Source organism: Nerophis ophidion, linkage group LG17 (assembly GCF_033978795.1).
Source record: "Nerophis ophidion isolate RoL-2023_Sa linkage group LG17, RoL_Noph_v1.0, whole genome shotgun sequence".
NCBI classification, from domain to species: Eukaryota; Metazoa; Chordata; class Actinopteri; order Syngnathiformes; family Syngnathidae; genus Nerophis; species Nerophis ophidion.
In genome coordinates, this window is record NC_084627.1 from 10330482 (window position 1) to 10344283 (window position 13802).

Sequence of the window (13802 nt, forward strand, 5' to 3'; positions counted from 1 at the left end):
TAAATAAATTCATTTATTGTTTTTGCTTCTTATAACTTTAAGAAAGACAATTTTGGAGAAAAAAATACAACCTTAAAAATGATTTTAGGATTTTGAAACATATACCTTTTAAATTACTTCCTCTTCTTTCCTGACAATTTAAATCAATGTTCAAGTAAATTGATCTTTTTATTGTAAAGAAATACATTTTAATCTAATTCTTCATTTTAGCTTCTGTTTTTATGACGAAGATTATTTGTGAAATATTTCTTCAAACTTATTATGATTAAAATTCAAAAAAAATATTCTGGCATATCTAGAAAATCTGTAGAATCAAATTTAATCTTATTTCAAAGTCTTTAGAATTTCTTTTAAAATTTTTGTTCTTGAAAATGTAGAATAATGATTTGTCTTTGTTAGAAATATAGCTTGGTCCAATTTGTTATATATTCTAACAAAGTGCAGATTGGATTTTAACCTATTTAAAACATGACATCAAAATTCTGAAATTAATCTTAATCAGGAAAAATTACTAATGATGTTCCATAAATTCTTTTAATTTTTTCAAAAAAGATTCGAAATAGTTTTTCTCTTCCTTTTTTTTGGTTGAATTTTTCATTTTAAAGAGTCAAAATTGAAGATAAACTATGTTTCAAAATGTTATTTTCATTTTTTTCGTGTTTTCTCCTCTTTTAAACCATTCAATTACGTGTTTTTTTTCATCATTTATTCTCTACAAAAAACCTTCCGTGGAAGGAAAAAAAATGTACAACGGAATGACAGACAGAAATACCCATTTTTTTTGGGGGGGGGGAATATTTATCTGTTTCTATATATATTTATTGTGAGAAATCATTAAGTTTATCAGTGTTTCCATAAAGATAAATATAATTAATTATTAATAATAACAGAGTTAAAGGTAAATTGAGCAAATTGGCAATTTCTGGCAATTTATTTAAGTGTGTATCAAACTGGTAGCCCTTCGCATTAATCAGTACCCAAGAAGTAGCTCTTGCTTTCAAAAAGGTTGGTGACCCCTGGGCTACACCGATGAGGAATTATTTTATCATGTGATTTCCTCAGCGTATTGAGAAGGAAATAAGCACTGACACTACCCGTATCCACATAGTGCAAAATATATTTTGGACAAATAAAACCTGTCGGTTGGAATACACATCAACATACAGGCTAACGGGCTAGCATGCTAGGCATTAGACTCGGCGCGAAGCACCATCACACTAAGCATTGGTTGCAGGAACATACTATCTGTGTTAGACAAGATCATAGACTATATTGGAAAACAGTTTAAATACCAAATGTCCATTTCCATTCATTACAAGTAATAACAAAACGCAAATGCTTGACTTACCTATAAAAGGAGGAAATTATCAAGTTTGGCTTCAGATGAAATACTCTTCTTCGCCTTCAATCGTCTCCATCTTTCAAAGGCTTACAAATCCTGGCTTTGTCATGAATAAGTTGAGAATGGTAACGAAGCCTTTCAGATTGACTAAGGTCTGACATGTTGAGTAACTTTACCAGTGGCAGTAGCCAGACGAAGAGGGCGGTGCGTAACTGGCAACCTGGATGTGACACACTCATGGACTTTCTAATTAGTCAAACGGTAGAAGGCGGGGCATTGAAATGAAAACCATAAGAGTACGGGGCTGTAAATCAAATTTTTTAAATGAGTATATCCTAGTTGAACTACTGTTATCAGTTATAGAGGTATTGGAAAAGAAGATGATTTATTGATGCCTTTTGACACATCAGGGCCATTTAATGACTTGACATTCATTTATTACATATGGCTCCTTTAATGACTGAGGGGCAGGAATAATAACACAGCAAATGTACTAGTGGAGAGTACCATTCCAAACATTGTAGCTTCAGCCGACATTTTAATTTCCTCTTCTTTTCATTTCCGCCACATAAGCACAGGAAGTGGGTGCTGGCCGGCGGCTAATTAAAAACACCGCCTGCATACGTCTGGGTCAGTCAGAGCGCACGATCGGAACCATCACGACCACAGATGCACGTATAATAACGTCGAAGAAGGCAGGCTTTAGACTCATGTGTGTATGGTGTGTGTGTGTGCAGACACCCACCTGAATTACCCGCCATGCTTTTCTCCGTAATGCCCCGGTTGCAAGCGGGCTCTTTATAGGACGCCTAAAAGATGACCACAGCCTCTCAAACATGAGCAAACGATGCACAAACAGGGCGGGGGAAGCGGGAGGCGGTTAGCCGGCGTCCATGCGGGGGATTTTGAAGCCGTGTTGATTGGTTAATTGGATGAAGCGTCAAACGTGGGAAGATAGCGGTGACGATTGACAAAGAATGTGGCGATCAATTCGATCAGTATTGGCTGATCTGATCAATTCAATCAGTATTGGCTGATCTGATCAATTCAATCAGTGTTGGCTGATCTGATCATTTCAATCAGTATTGGCTGATCTGATCAATTCAATCAGTATCGGCTGATCTGATCAATTCAATCAGTATCGGCTGATCAAGAAACCGTGTCCCCGTTCAGAACTCAGCGCTTTACAAACCTCAGACTCCTGCAGCACATCGGTGCTCGCACTCATCTCCAAAACCTTGTTCTGCAAGTGTGCACGCACACACAAAAACAAAAACACACACGCATCTTTGACACTTTTCATTACAGACGGCTTTTTTGAAAACCAAATTTTTAGAAAGAACAGACTTGATACCAAAAAAATATATAAATAACTTGGAGAAAGAAAAAAAATAACATAATTGTATTTCATTCAAAAATAAATAAAAAACCTCACAGGGCTGTTATGTACTTCTTAAATCTTTTTCACCTTGGGGCCCAACTTTTCCACGACAGGGGTCCTCCTCTCAAAAATGAACACTGAGTTTGTAATTTTACTCTTGATTTGAATTGTATTCAATAATCAAATCCGCTTACTTGCAAGTTGACAGGTGGGTGGGAGTTAAACTATGGAACTCGCTTTACAATGAGATAAAAGATTGTCGAAATATATTCCAATTGAAAAAAATATACAAAGAATGATCAATAAGATCATATGGACAGCCATAAGTGTTTACATTTTGCTTTATATTTATTATTTTACTTATTTTTTTGTCTGGTTTTGTATTTGTTTTCTATCATCCCGTGAGGTGTAGATCACTTTTTTTGTCCGGTTTGTACTTCATGAAGTTGTGCACTTGTTGTGTTTTTTGTTTGTTTTCATTATATTTGGATGTATTTGTTTGGTTTCTATGCTATCCATTAAGTAAGACTACGTTAAAGTTAAAGTACCAATGATTGTCACACACACACTAGATGTGGCAAAATTATTCTCTGCATTTGACCCATCACCCTTGATCACCCCCTGGGAGGTGAGGGGAGCAGTGAGCAGCAGCGGTGAATCATTGTTGGTGATTTAACCCCCAATTCCAAGCCTTGATGCTGATTGCCAAGCAGGGATGTAATGTCTCCCATTTTTATAGTCATTGGTATGACTCGGCCGGGGTTTGAACTCCCAACCTACCAATCTCAGGGCGGACACTCTAACCCAGAGGTGTCAAACTCAAATACAGAGTGGGCCAAAATTTTAAACTGAACAAAGCCACGGGCCAAGGTTGAACAAATTAACCTTTTAATAGGGACCCAAACAAGTTTTGCATTAAATATTGAACAAGCAAGGCTTATATAACTTTAGTGACATGCAAAATCCAGTTTCAAATAATAATAATAATAATTTTAAAAATATCAATGGCTAATCAAATAATTCAAATAAACATTTGATGCCTTTTTTTCTATTTGCAATCTTCTGAGGTAAATATAATTTTTTTTCCACAGGCTAATAATACATTTGAAAATAAAATAACAATAATGAATGAACCAAACATTCAAGCCTTGAAGTAGCAAGAGAAAATGCATGAATAAAACGTTAATTATTGGTCAATTTGCTGGAAGTGTCCCGGAAGAGTTAGTGCTGCAAGGGGTTCGGGTATTTGTTCTGTTGTGTTACGTTGCGGATGTTCACCTGAAATGTGTTTGTCATTCTTGTTTGGTGTGGGTTCACAGTGTGGCGCATATTTGTAACAGTGCTAAAGTTGTTTATATGGCCACCCTCAGTGTGACCTGTATGGCTGTTGACCACGTATGCCTTGCATTCAATTGTGTGTGTGTGTGTGTAAAAGCCAAAAATATTATGTGACACGCTGTTAGTATGGAGGAAAAGCGGACGTGACGACAGGTTGTAGAGAACGCTAGAGGCAGTGCCTTAAATGCACGCCCCCAATATAGTTGTCCAGGTGGAAATCGGTAGAAATTCAGGAGAATGGTTGCCCCGGGAGATTTTCGGGAGGGGCACTGAACGTCGGGAGTCTACCGGGAAAATTAGGAGGGTTGGCAAGTATGAGTATTAGCGGTGAATGCGGTGTTACAGCGGCACCGACGCTGTATAACACCGGCGGGCCAGCTCTAATGCTAAAGTGATATTGCCTCAAGGGCCAAATTAAATTACACGGCGGGCCAGATTTGGCCCGCGGGCCAGAGTTTGACACCCATGACCTCACCACTAGGCCACTGAGTAGATATTATCTTGAAGGGGGCTGGAAAATATAAGGTTTTCTTCATCCTGTTCCTTCTCAGGCATTGGTGTCTAAATGTGTGTTTAGTTGTTGATATTTAATTGTCTATTGATCAAAGATGCACGTCAATGAAGGAGATAAATAAAACCGAACTGAACCTTGTCAAATGATATGAGGGCATGTGTTCATCACAAAAATTAACATCAAGAGACTCAAAACATATTTGAAAAAATACATTTACATACAATTAAGGCAGTGCTAACACAAATTATAGGTAGTTTAGGATCAATAATAATAATAACACCGTATTTTTCGGACTAGAAGTCGCACTTTTTTTCATAGTTTTGACCGGGAGTGCGACTTGTTCACTATTCTTTATTTATTTTAAATTGCCTTTCAAATGTCTATTCTTGGTGTTGGGTTTTATCAAATAAATTTCCCCCAAAAATGCGACTTATACTCCAGTGCGACTTAAATATGTTTTTTTCCTTCTTTATTATGCATTTTCGGCAGGCGCGACTTATACTCCAGAGAGACTTATACTCCAAAAAATGTAATAAAAATAATCTAAAGTTTTCCTGTAGAAACTGTCAATGAAATGCAAATGAAAATACAGCTTCACTTCCCATTGTTGGGCTGTGGGCGCCCCCTGCAGGGCCGCCACAAAATATCTTCGTCAGCTGTGGTCCGTATGGGCCGCAGACAGCGGAACTCAGTTGTAATACACTTTTCCACCACTTGTTGTGGTAATGACAATTTCAAACAAACAGAAGAAGTCTGGAGCTTAAGTCATAGATACGTTTAAGCGCAAAAACATATGACTAAAGGGGTGAAGCTGTATTTTCAATTGCACTTTAATTGTATTGACAGTTTAGTCAAGAAACATCTTCATTAAGTTTATTTTAGCACAACACATTTGTTGGTAAATACTTGTTTTGTCAGTTATTCTTACACAGAATATTCGGTTAGTACTTTCTTCCCCATAATTAACCTGACTTACACTGAAAGTTTATGTGTTAAATAAATAATATTTGCTATAAAGATGGTTTCATGTCATTTGACAAAGTTGGAAACTGTAAGTAGGTTAGATATAATCATTCAATGTGGTTCAAATCAAGAGTAAGACGACTAAACCAGTGTTCATATTAGAGTGGGACCTGGGCCCCTCTGTAGTGGAAAGGTGGGGCTCTGAGGTACTTATCTGAGCTTAGCTTAGCCAGTCCACAACATTTTCTCTGTCATGAATAAGTTAGTTGGATGTACCGAGGGATGGTGTTAGCATAGCATTGCACTGACATCAGCTTGACATAACTTGGATGTGTCTCAATTGGTTCACTCCTATACTTGCACATCATCTGTTAGTACACGTGTGTACTAGACTTCTGCCGCTAACAGCAGTACACTTTACAGCAGTGATTAGTAGTACCATTAGTAGTACGCAGTCTCCATCTTGTGGTATGACAAATATTTCACTCATTATTGAAGTACAGTGTATTATTGTCCTATGTTCAAACACAGTGTTACTGTTCAAACTGTGTGTAATATTACGGTTGGGGGCGTGGTTAAAAGGGGAGGAGTATATTTACAGCTAGAATTTACCAAGTCAAGAATTTCCTATATAAGAAATACTTGACTTATATATATATATATATAAATATAAATAAGAGAAATACTTGAATTTCAGTGTTCATTTATTTACACATATACACACACACACAACACTCATCTACTCATTGTTGAGTTAAGGGTTGAATTGTCCATCCTTGTTCTATTCTCTGTCACTATTTTTCTAACAATGCTGAACACCCTCTCTGATGATGCATTGCTGTGTGGCACGCATAAAAGTGCTTTCATCAAATGCACTGGAGTCTGGAATCTTCCATCTATCCCTAGCATGGCCCAAAACGTACAGGTGATGGCAGTATTGGCCTTGTTTCAACATTTTACGGCAGACGAACTGCTTTACGGTAGACAAAAACGTGACTGCTGTTGTTGTGTGTTGTTACCGAGCTGGGAGGACGTTAATGAAACTGCCTAACAATAAACCCACATAAGAAACCAAGAACTCGCAGTCGATCATTCTACAGTTTTTACATTCATTGGGCAGGCTCGCTGTTTATATTGTGGGAAAGCGGACGTGAAAACAGGCTGTCGACACGTCACTCAGGTCCACATGGAGCTGGAGGGGGCGTGACCTCCAACTCCGCCTGAATTTCGGGAGATTTTCCGGAGAAAATTTGGCCCGGGAGAATTTCGGGAGTGTCCCGGAAAATCCGGGAGGGTTGGCAAGTATGGCAGGGACCACTGTTGAACCATGGAACTCACATCCAGTCCACTTAAAAGGGATTAGTAAGTCCCATAGGGATGACTTAACGCTCATGCAGGTGGAGCATGCAAGCACACGTGCACACACGGTTACCTTCTTGAGTCTGTGGCGCACCAAGGCGGCAATGATGACGGTGGCGAGTCCGAGGGCGATGAAGCCGTACTGCATGACTTCCATGACGGCGGGCAGGACCACCAGGTTGGTGTGAAAGTTGTCAAGGATGGGGCCGTCGATGAAGCCGCTCTGTGGACAGGAAGTGAAACAAAGACACTGTAAAAATGTCGACTTTGAAGAGTTATGTGCACTTCTATGAAAAGTTCTTAAGGGAAGTCCTTCCTGTGGAGGCTCACCTCCTCAAACCAAATCATTGGCATCACGGTCTCAGCGATCTTCCCAGTCTCTCTAGAAGAAAAAAGGAATGAGGACGTTAGGTGCCAAGCTCGCCAACAGGAAGTCTTTGATGGCACAAGCTGAATGGAAGCTAACAATGCAACTAAAAACGGGACAAGAGGTAAGGGAATTGATCCTACGTAATTGCTGACACTCTCTTCATGTAGAGGTTGAGCTGCAGGCGGATGGACACGTTGAGCGGAACGCCGGTTTGCTGCGAAGACAAACGCACAACACCTTTAACGACGCACACGGGACGCACAAACCTTCCAGCTGAGGGTCTGCTGAGCGGCCCCCGACGAACAATTGTGTTCCCATGGAGGCAAACACGTATGGTGCCCAGACAGGAAACTTTAGGCCCTGAAGTTTACGTTTGCTTGATTGCGACTTCCTTTGCGTTGTCCGCTAATGGACTTGACAAATGTTTCACTCGTCAAACGCATGTGTGGACTGAAGACCTCACAACAAAAGGTTAGCACCGACGCTACATTTTCTTTAAAGGCCTACTGAAACCCACTACTACCGACCACGCAGTCTGTAGTAGTGACGTCACGCATTGTAGAGGACATTTTGTTCCAGCACCGTTCCCAGCTATAAGTCGTCTGTTTTCATCGCATAATTCCACAGTATTTTGGACATCTGTGTTGCTGAATCTTTTGCAATTTGTTCAATGAATAATGGAGACGTCAAAGAAGAAAGCTGTAGGTGGGAAGCGGTGTATTGCGGCTGCCTTTAGCAACACAAACACAGATGGTGTTTCATTGTTTACATTCCCGAAAGATGACAGTCAAGCTTTACTATGGAACAGAGATGTCAAGCTAACACGGTTGGATTGGACCACACACACAAAGTACAGTGTATTATGCAGCGATCATTTCGAAAGATCGTGTTTCGAAGAGGGTCCCTTGCGAAGGGCAGAGATGGGCATCGCCACCACCCGTCGACTGTTGCTGAAGAAAGGTGCAGGTTGTACAGGTACGACCATATAATCTCACTAAAACACTAGTAACACAATAAGCAGATAAGGGATTTTCCAGAATTATTCTAGTAAATGTGTCTAATAACATCTGAATCACTCCCACTGCCCTCGTCTTTTTTTCTTCCTAGTCCTTCACTCTCACTTTCCTCATGAATGAATCTTTCATCCTCGCTCAACATAATGGGTAAATCGTCGCTTTCTCGGTCCGAATTGCTCCCGCTGCTGATGGCCATGATTGTAAACCATGTTCAGATGTGAGGAGCTCCACAACCCGTGTTGTCACGCACACATCGTCTGCTACTTACGGTACAGGCAAGGCTTTTTTATTAGCGAGCAAAAGTTGCAAACTTTATTGTCGATGATCTCTACTAAATATTTGTTTCTGGATGTTGTTGATAAATGGCTTTCGCTTTGCATAGTAGAGCTTTAACTTGCACTTACAGATGTGGAGACCAACTGTATTTAGCGACAGTGGTTTTCTGAACTGTTCCTGAGCCCATGTGGTGATATCCTTTAGAGATTGATGTCGGTTTTTGATACAGTGCCGTCTGAGGGATCGAAGGTCACGGTCATTCAATGTTGGTTTCCGGCCATGCCGCTTACGTGGAGTGATTTTTCCAGATTCTCTGAACCTTTTGATGATATTATGGAGCGTAGATGTTGAAATCCCTAAATTTCTTGCAATTGCACTTTGAGAAAGGTTGTTCTTAAACTGTTTGCTCACGCAGTTGTGGACAAAGGGGTGTACCTCGCCCCATCCTTTCTTGTGAAAGACTGAGCATTGTTTGGGAAGCTGCTTTTATACCCAATCATGGCACCCACCTGTTCCCAATTAGCCTGCACACCTGTGGGATGTTCCAAATAAAAGTGTTTGATGAGCGTTTCTCAACTTAATCAGTATTTATTGCCACCTTTCCCAACTTCTTTGTCACGTGTTGCTGGCATCAAATTCTAAAGTTAATGATTTGCACAAAAAAAATGTTTATCAGTTCGAACATCAAATATGTTGTCTTTGTAGCATATTCAACTGAATATGGCTTGAAAAGGATTTGCAAATCATTGTATTCTGTTTATATTTACATCGAACACAATTTCCCAACTCATATGGAAACAGGCTTTGTAGATTGTTCTGTCGTCATTAAATATCCACAAATACTACAAATGCATTTTCCTCATTCTCTGTATTGATGTTCTTGCAATCGTTGACATGAATTGTTTTATTGAAGCTATAAAGATATCACCAATTACCTTATCTCCAACCACAGGCCGATTAACTCTCTATGAGTGTGTTTTTGTGTCACAGTTGCCAACATTTTGGTGTTTGCTATCAAGTAGAACCCCTGAACACACTCTATGAACTACATCTACAGTACAATGCAGTCATAAAGTCACATAAACAAGTCAAAAGGTGTGACAGGAGCAGTCATTATATCATGTTTTTCTTCATTTAAAAACACTTCCTTGTGGTCTACGTATTATGTAATGGTGGTCAAAATGTTGCATCAATTATGTTCGGGATGCACCATTTTGTAGGCGCTCTTGTTTACATGCAACTTCTCCCAGTCATCTCAGTTGCGGTTTTAGTGCTTCCATAGAGTATTCCGACAGATATACATTTGAAATGTACGCTACTTTGTATTACAAATGGGTAGGATGCATGTGCACGTACAAGCCATTCTGCCACACAAGAAGATATAGGGAAAAAAAAGGAGCTTATTGACTACGACGGACTGGCAGACTTGTGCAAAGATCTTCAGGTAAACCGCTACCATATACAGTGGACCCTCGATTTCTTAACGACTATTAGAAAACATGTTTGTGCTTGCTCGTAATTAAGAGATTTTAATTGTGATGAGAACTGACTTTTCTGGAAAAAAATAAGCCAAAGCGGACTTATATCACTGCGGAGAAGACTACCTCTCGTTCAGCTGCAACTTAGACACAAACCGGGATCCCTTCTCTCCCTCTGTCTTCTCTTTTCTCTTCTTGTGAGGAACAAGCTGAGGTTAATGAGATTTAGAATCAGCTTCACGAACTGGAAATTGATTTTACTTTTTTTTATTATTGTAGCAATAGGGTTAAGTTAAGGATTTTTGTGATTTCGGATTGTTTGTGAGGACACCAATGGGACTTTAGTGTGTGTGGACGTGTTAGATTAGATTAGATTAGATAGTACTTTATTTATTCCGTCAGGAGAGTTCCTTCAGGAAAATTACAATTTTCAGCACAATCCCATTCAAGATCAGACAAACATTACAGGGAGACAGAACAGGATCGCTGACGGGTCTGCCGGCTTCCAGCGCCCCTTTCAAAATAAGATGACATACAGGTAAACAAGGGGGGGGAATAGAAGATTAAAATAAAATAAAAGAGCGGTGCATGTAGCACAGTTCAACTTGTTGTTGTTTTGACATTTTAATGAAGAGATAGTTAAATTATCACCTCCTTGTTATATTTGTTTGACATACAGTACTGTATACTGTAGCACTTTGTGTTCAAAGTAGGGTTGTGTTGATACCAATATTTTGGTACCGGTACAAAAATGTATTTCGATACTTTTCTAAATAAAGGGTACTACAAAAAAAATTGCATTATTGGCTCTATTTTAACAAAAAATCTTAGCGTACATTAAACATATGTTTCTTATTTCAATCAAAGAGTAGTGAACATACTAGACAACTTGTATTTTATTAGTAAGTAAACAAACAAAGGCTCCAAATTAGTCTACTGACGTATGCAGTAACATATTGTGTCATTTATACACCTATTATTCTGTCAAAATTATAAAGGACAAGCTGTAAAAATAGATTATTAATCAACTTGTTCATTTACTGTTAATATCTGTTTATTTTATGTTCCAACATGTTCTATCTATCCATCCATCCATCCATTTCCTACCGCTTGTCCCTATTGGGGTGGCGGTGGGTGCTGGAGCCATTCTCAGCTGCATTCGGGTGGAAGGCGGGGTACATACTGGACAAGTCACCACCTCATCGCAGGATGTTCTATCTACACTTCTGTTAAAATGTAATAATCATTTATTCTTCTGTTTGGATACTTTACATTAGTTTTGGATGATACCGCACATTTAAGTATGGATCCGATACCAAGTAGTTGCAGGATCATACATTGGACATCATTTAAGTTCTCGTGTGTCCAGGGTTGTATTTCCTGAGTTAATGACTATAATGTGAATTTAAAAGAAAAAAGATTGTGTGACGATAAAAATTATCAATGTAATAATCATAGTAGTATCGACTAAATACGCTCTTGTACTTGGTATCATTACAGCAGATGTCCGGTGTAGATCCACCCATGACGTTTGTTTACATTGTGACGCTGGTGAGCTGTTGTATCCTACGGCGTTTAGCTATTCCTCATCCTGCAGTGATAATGTTACTTGTAAGAAACCTACTTTGTCGCCATGGAGGCCAGGATTAGTGTTTTAGGAGTAGCTAAAACACTGCAGATTGTGGATGGATGCCAGCTGCTAGCTAACTACCAATGTCTTAAAGCACCCCTTCCTGGGGACGTTTCACTGTTATAAAGTTTTTAAGCCAAAATGTGTCAGTTCTCCCTTTTCTGTCCACACACTGTGTCTGCTTGTAAGAACTCAGTGATTGTGCGCTGCTGATAATGCTCCTCTGCTCGTAAAACCAGCAAAGTCACGACGCGCAGTCATGCCTGTAAAAAAAAAAAAAAAATATGGCGACCCGACCTCCCTAGGGAAAGGTGTTTAGGGCACGTTCGACCGGTATGAGGCAACGGGGAAGACCCAGGACACTTTGGGAGGACTATGCCTCCCGGATGGCCTGGGAACGCCTCGGGATCCCCTGGGAGGAGCTGGACGAAGTGGCTGGGGAGAGGGAAAGTCTGGTCTTCCCTGCTTAGGCTGCTGCCCCCGCGACCTAACCTCGGATAAGCGTAAGAAGATGGATGGATGCATGGTACTTTTAAAACAGAATAGTACCATGTTTGATTCATTTAGTACCGCGATTCTATACTATACCGTTCAACCCTAGTTCAAAGTGTATAATCCTGTACACGCCGGGGTCGGCGTGGCGCGGTTGGGAGAGTGGCCGTGCCAGCAACCAGAGGGTTCCTGGTTCAATCCCCACCTTCAGCCAACCACGTCACTTCCGTTGTGTCCTTGAGCAAACCACTTCACCCTTGCCCCTGATGGGTTATGGTTAGGGCCTTGCATGGCAGCTTCCGCCATCGGTGTGAATGTGGAAATAGTGTCAAAGCGCTTTGAGTACCTTGAAGGTAGAAAAGCGCGATACATGTATAACCCATTTACCATTTTACTAAAATAGGGACTATTGTGGAGAGTATTCATATTAAATTGTATCAGTGGAAATTTGCTCCACTATACGAAATGTTTGATTTACCCTGTTCAAGAGCCAATTAAGTTGTTAAAAGTCACACATCGGGGTAAATTACAAAAGGCAAGATTGTTCTATGACAGGGGTCGGCAACCTAAAATGTTGAAAGAGCCATAGTGGACCAAAAATATAAAAACAAATCTGTCTGGAGCCGCAAAAAAATAGAAGCCATATTACATACAGGTAGTGTGTCATGAGATATACATTGAATTAAGAGGACTTCGAGGAAACCACAAGCTCAAATATACCAACAAATGAGGCATAGTGATGCAACATGTACATATATCTTGCCTAAATAGCATGTTAGCATCGATTAGCTTGCAAATATGTCTGATTAGCTCTCCACATAAGTCAATAACATCAACAAAACTCATCTTTGTGCATTCATGCACAACGTTAAAAGTTTGGTGGACGAAATGAGACGGAAAAAGAAGTGGCGTAAAACACGTCTTAGAAAGTCGGAGAAAGTTATACATATAAACAAACTGGGGTGAGTTCAAGGACCGCCAAAATTAGTGGGACAAAACGGTGCTCGCCAAATACTCAAATCAGTGAGGTATGTTTAATAAAAACAGTGTGCTTTAAAACAATTAGGGAGGTTTGTGTCATGTTTGTCCTCCGACAGAAACTATACTAAAACATAAATATATTTTTCCCCACCTCATCTTTTTCCATTTTTCATACACTTTTACGAAAAGCTCCAGAGCCACTAGGGCGGCGGGTTGCTGACCACCGTTCTATAATTAGCTCCGCCATCCGTCCATGGTTTGAGTTCACGCTTTCGGGATTTATGGTGATCCCAAACACACAAATCAGGTACCAGTAAGTTGTAAAAGTTGACTTTTGCATAACATGACTTCTTCAAAAAACGCCGGTCAAAGATTCCCGGAGACGAGCAATTAACGGAAGTCTCCTGCCAAATTCTGGAGAGTTGGCAGCGCTGGTGTGTAGGGCTAAAGGAGGCCTTGACATGTTAGGAAAGAGCCTAAGTGATCTTTGACCTGCACTGGTTACCCAATGATGAAAGGCATATAACTCAGCTCCAAAATACAAAGTCTGAATGACGCATTTATCAGTTTTTTCCCATGTCCTCATAAACTGCTGTCTTTATCATTGAGCACATTTCTTTGTTCTGATAAAGTTCTCAGAAAGAATCAGCGCCCCAGTGTGT

General features: G+C 39.9%; 1 protein-coding gene across 4 annotated transcripts in view; it reads right to left on the reverse strand.

Moving 5' to 3' along the window:
- The window catches only part of scarb1 (scavenger receptor class B, member 1), a 38428-nt gene that overhangs the window by 1350 nt on the left and 23276 nt on the right, over positions 1 to 13802 (reverse strand). For 2 of the 4 annotated variants that reach the window (XM_061876194.1, XM_061876195.1), the window contains exons 9-13: positions 7408 to 7481; positions 7228 to 7279; positions 6971 to 7120; positions 2535 to 2585; positions 2088 to 2151 (exon numbers count right to left, since the gene is read on the reverse strand). In XM_061876194.1, coding sequence (XP_061732178.1) covers positions 2088 to 2151; positions 2535 to 2585; positions 6971 to 7120; positions 7228 to 7279; positions 7408 to 7481 — 391 coding nt within the window. The remainder of the gene's footprint in view (positions 1 to 2087; positions 2152 to 2534; positions 2586 to 6970; positions 7121 to 7227; positions 7280 to 7407; positions 7482 to 13802) is intronic. The other 2 variants (XM_061876197.1, XM_061876196.1) reach the window with 2 other exon arrangements.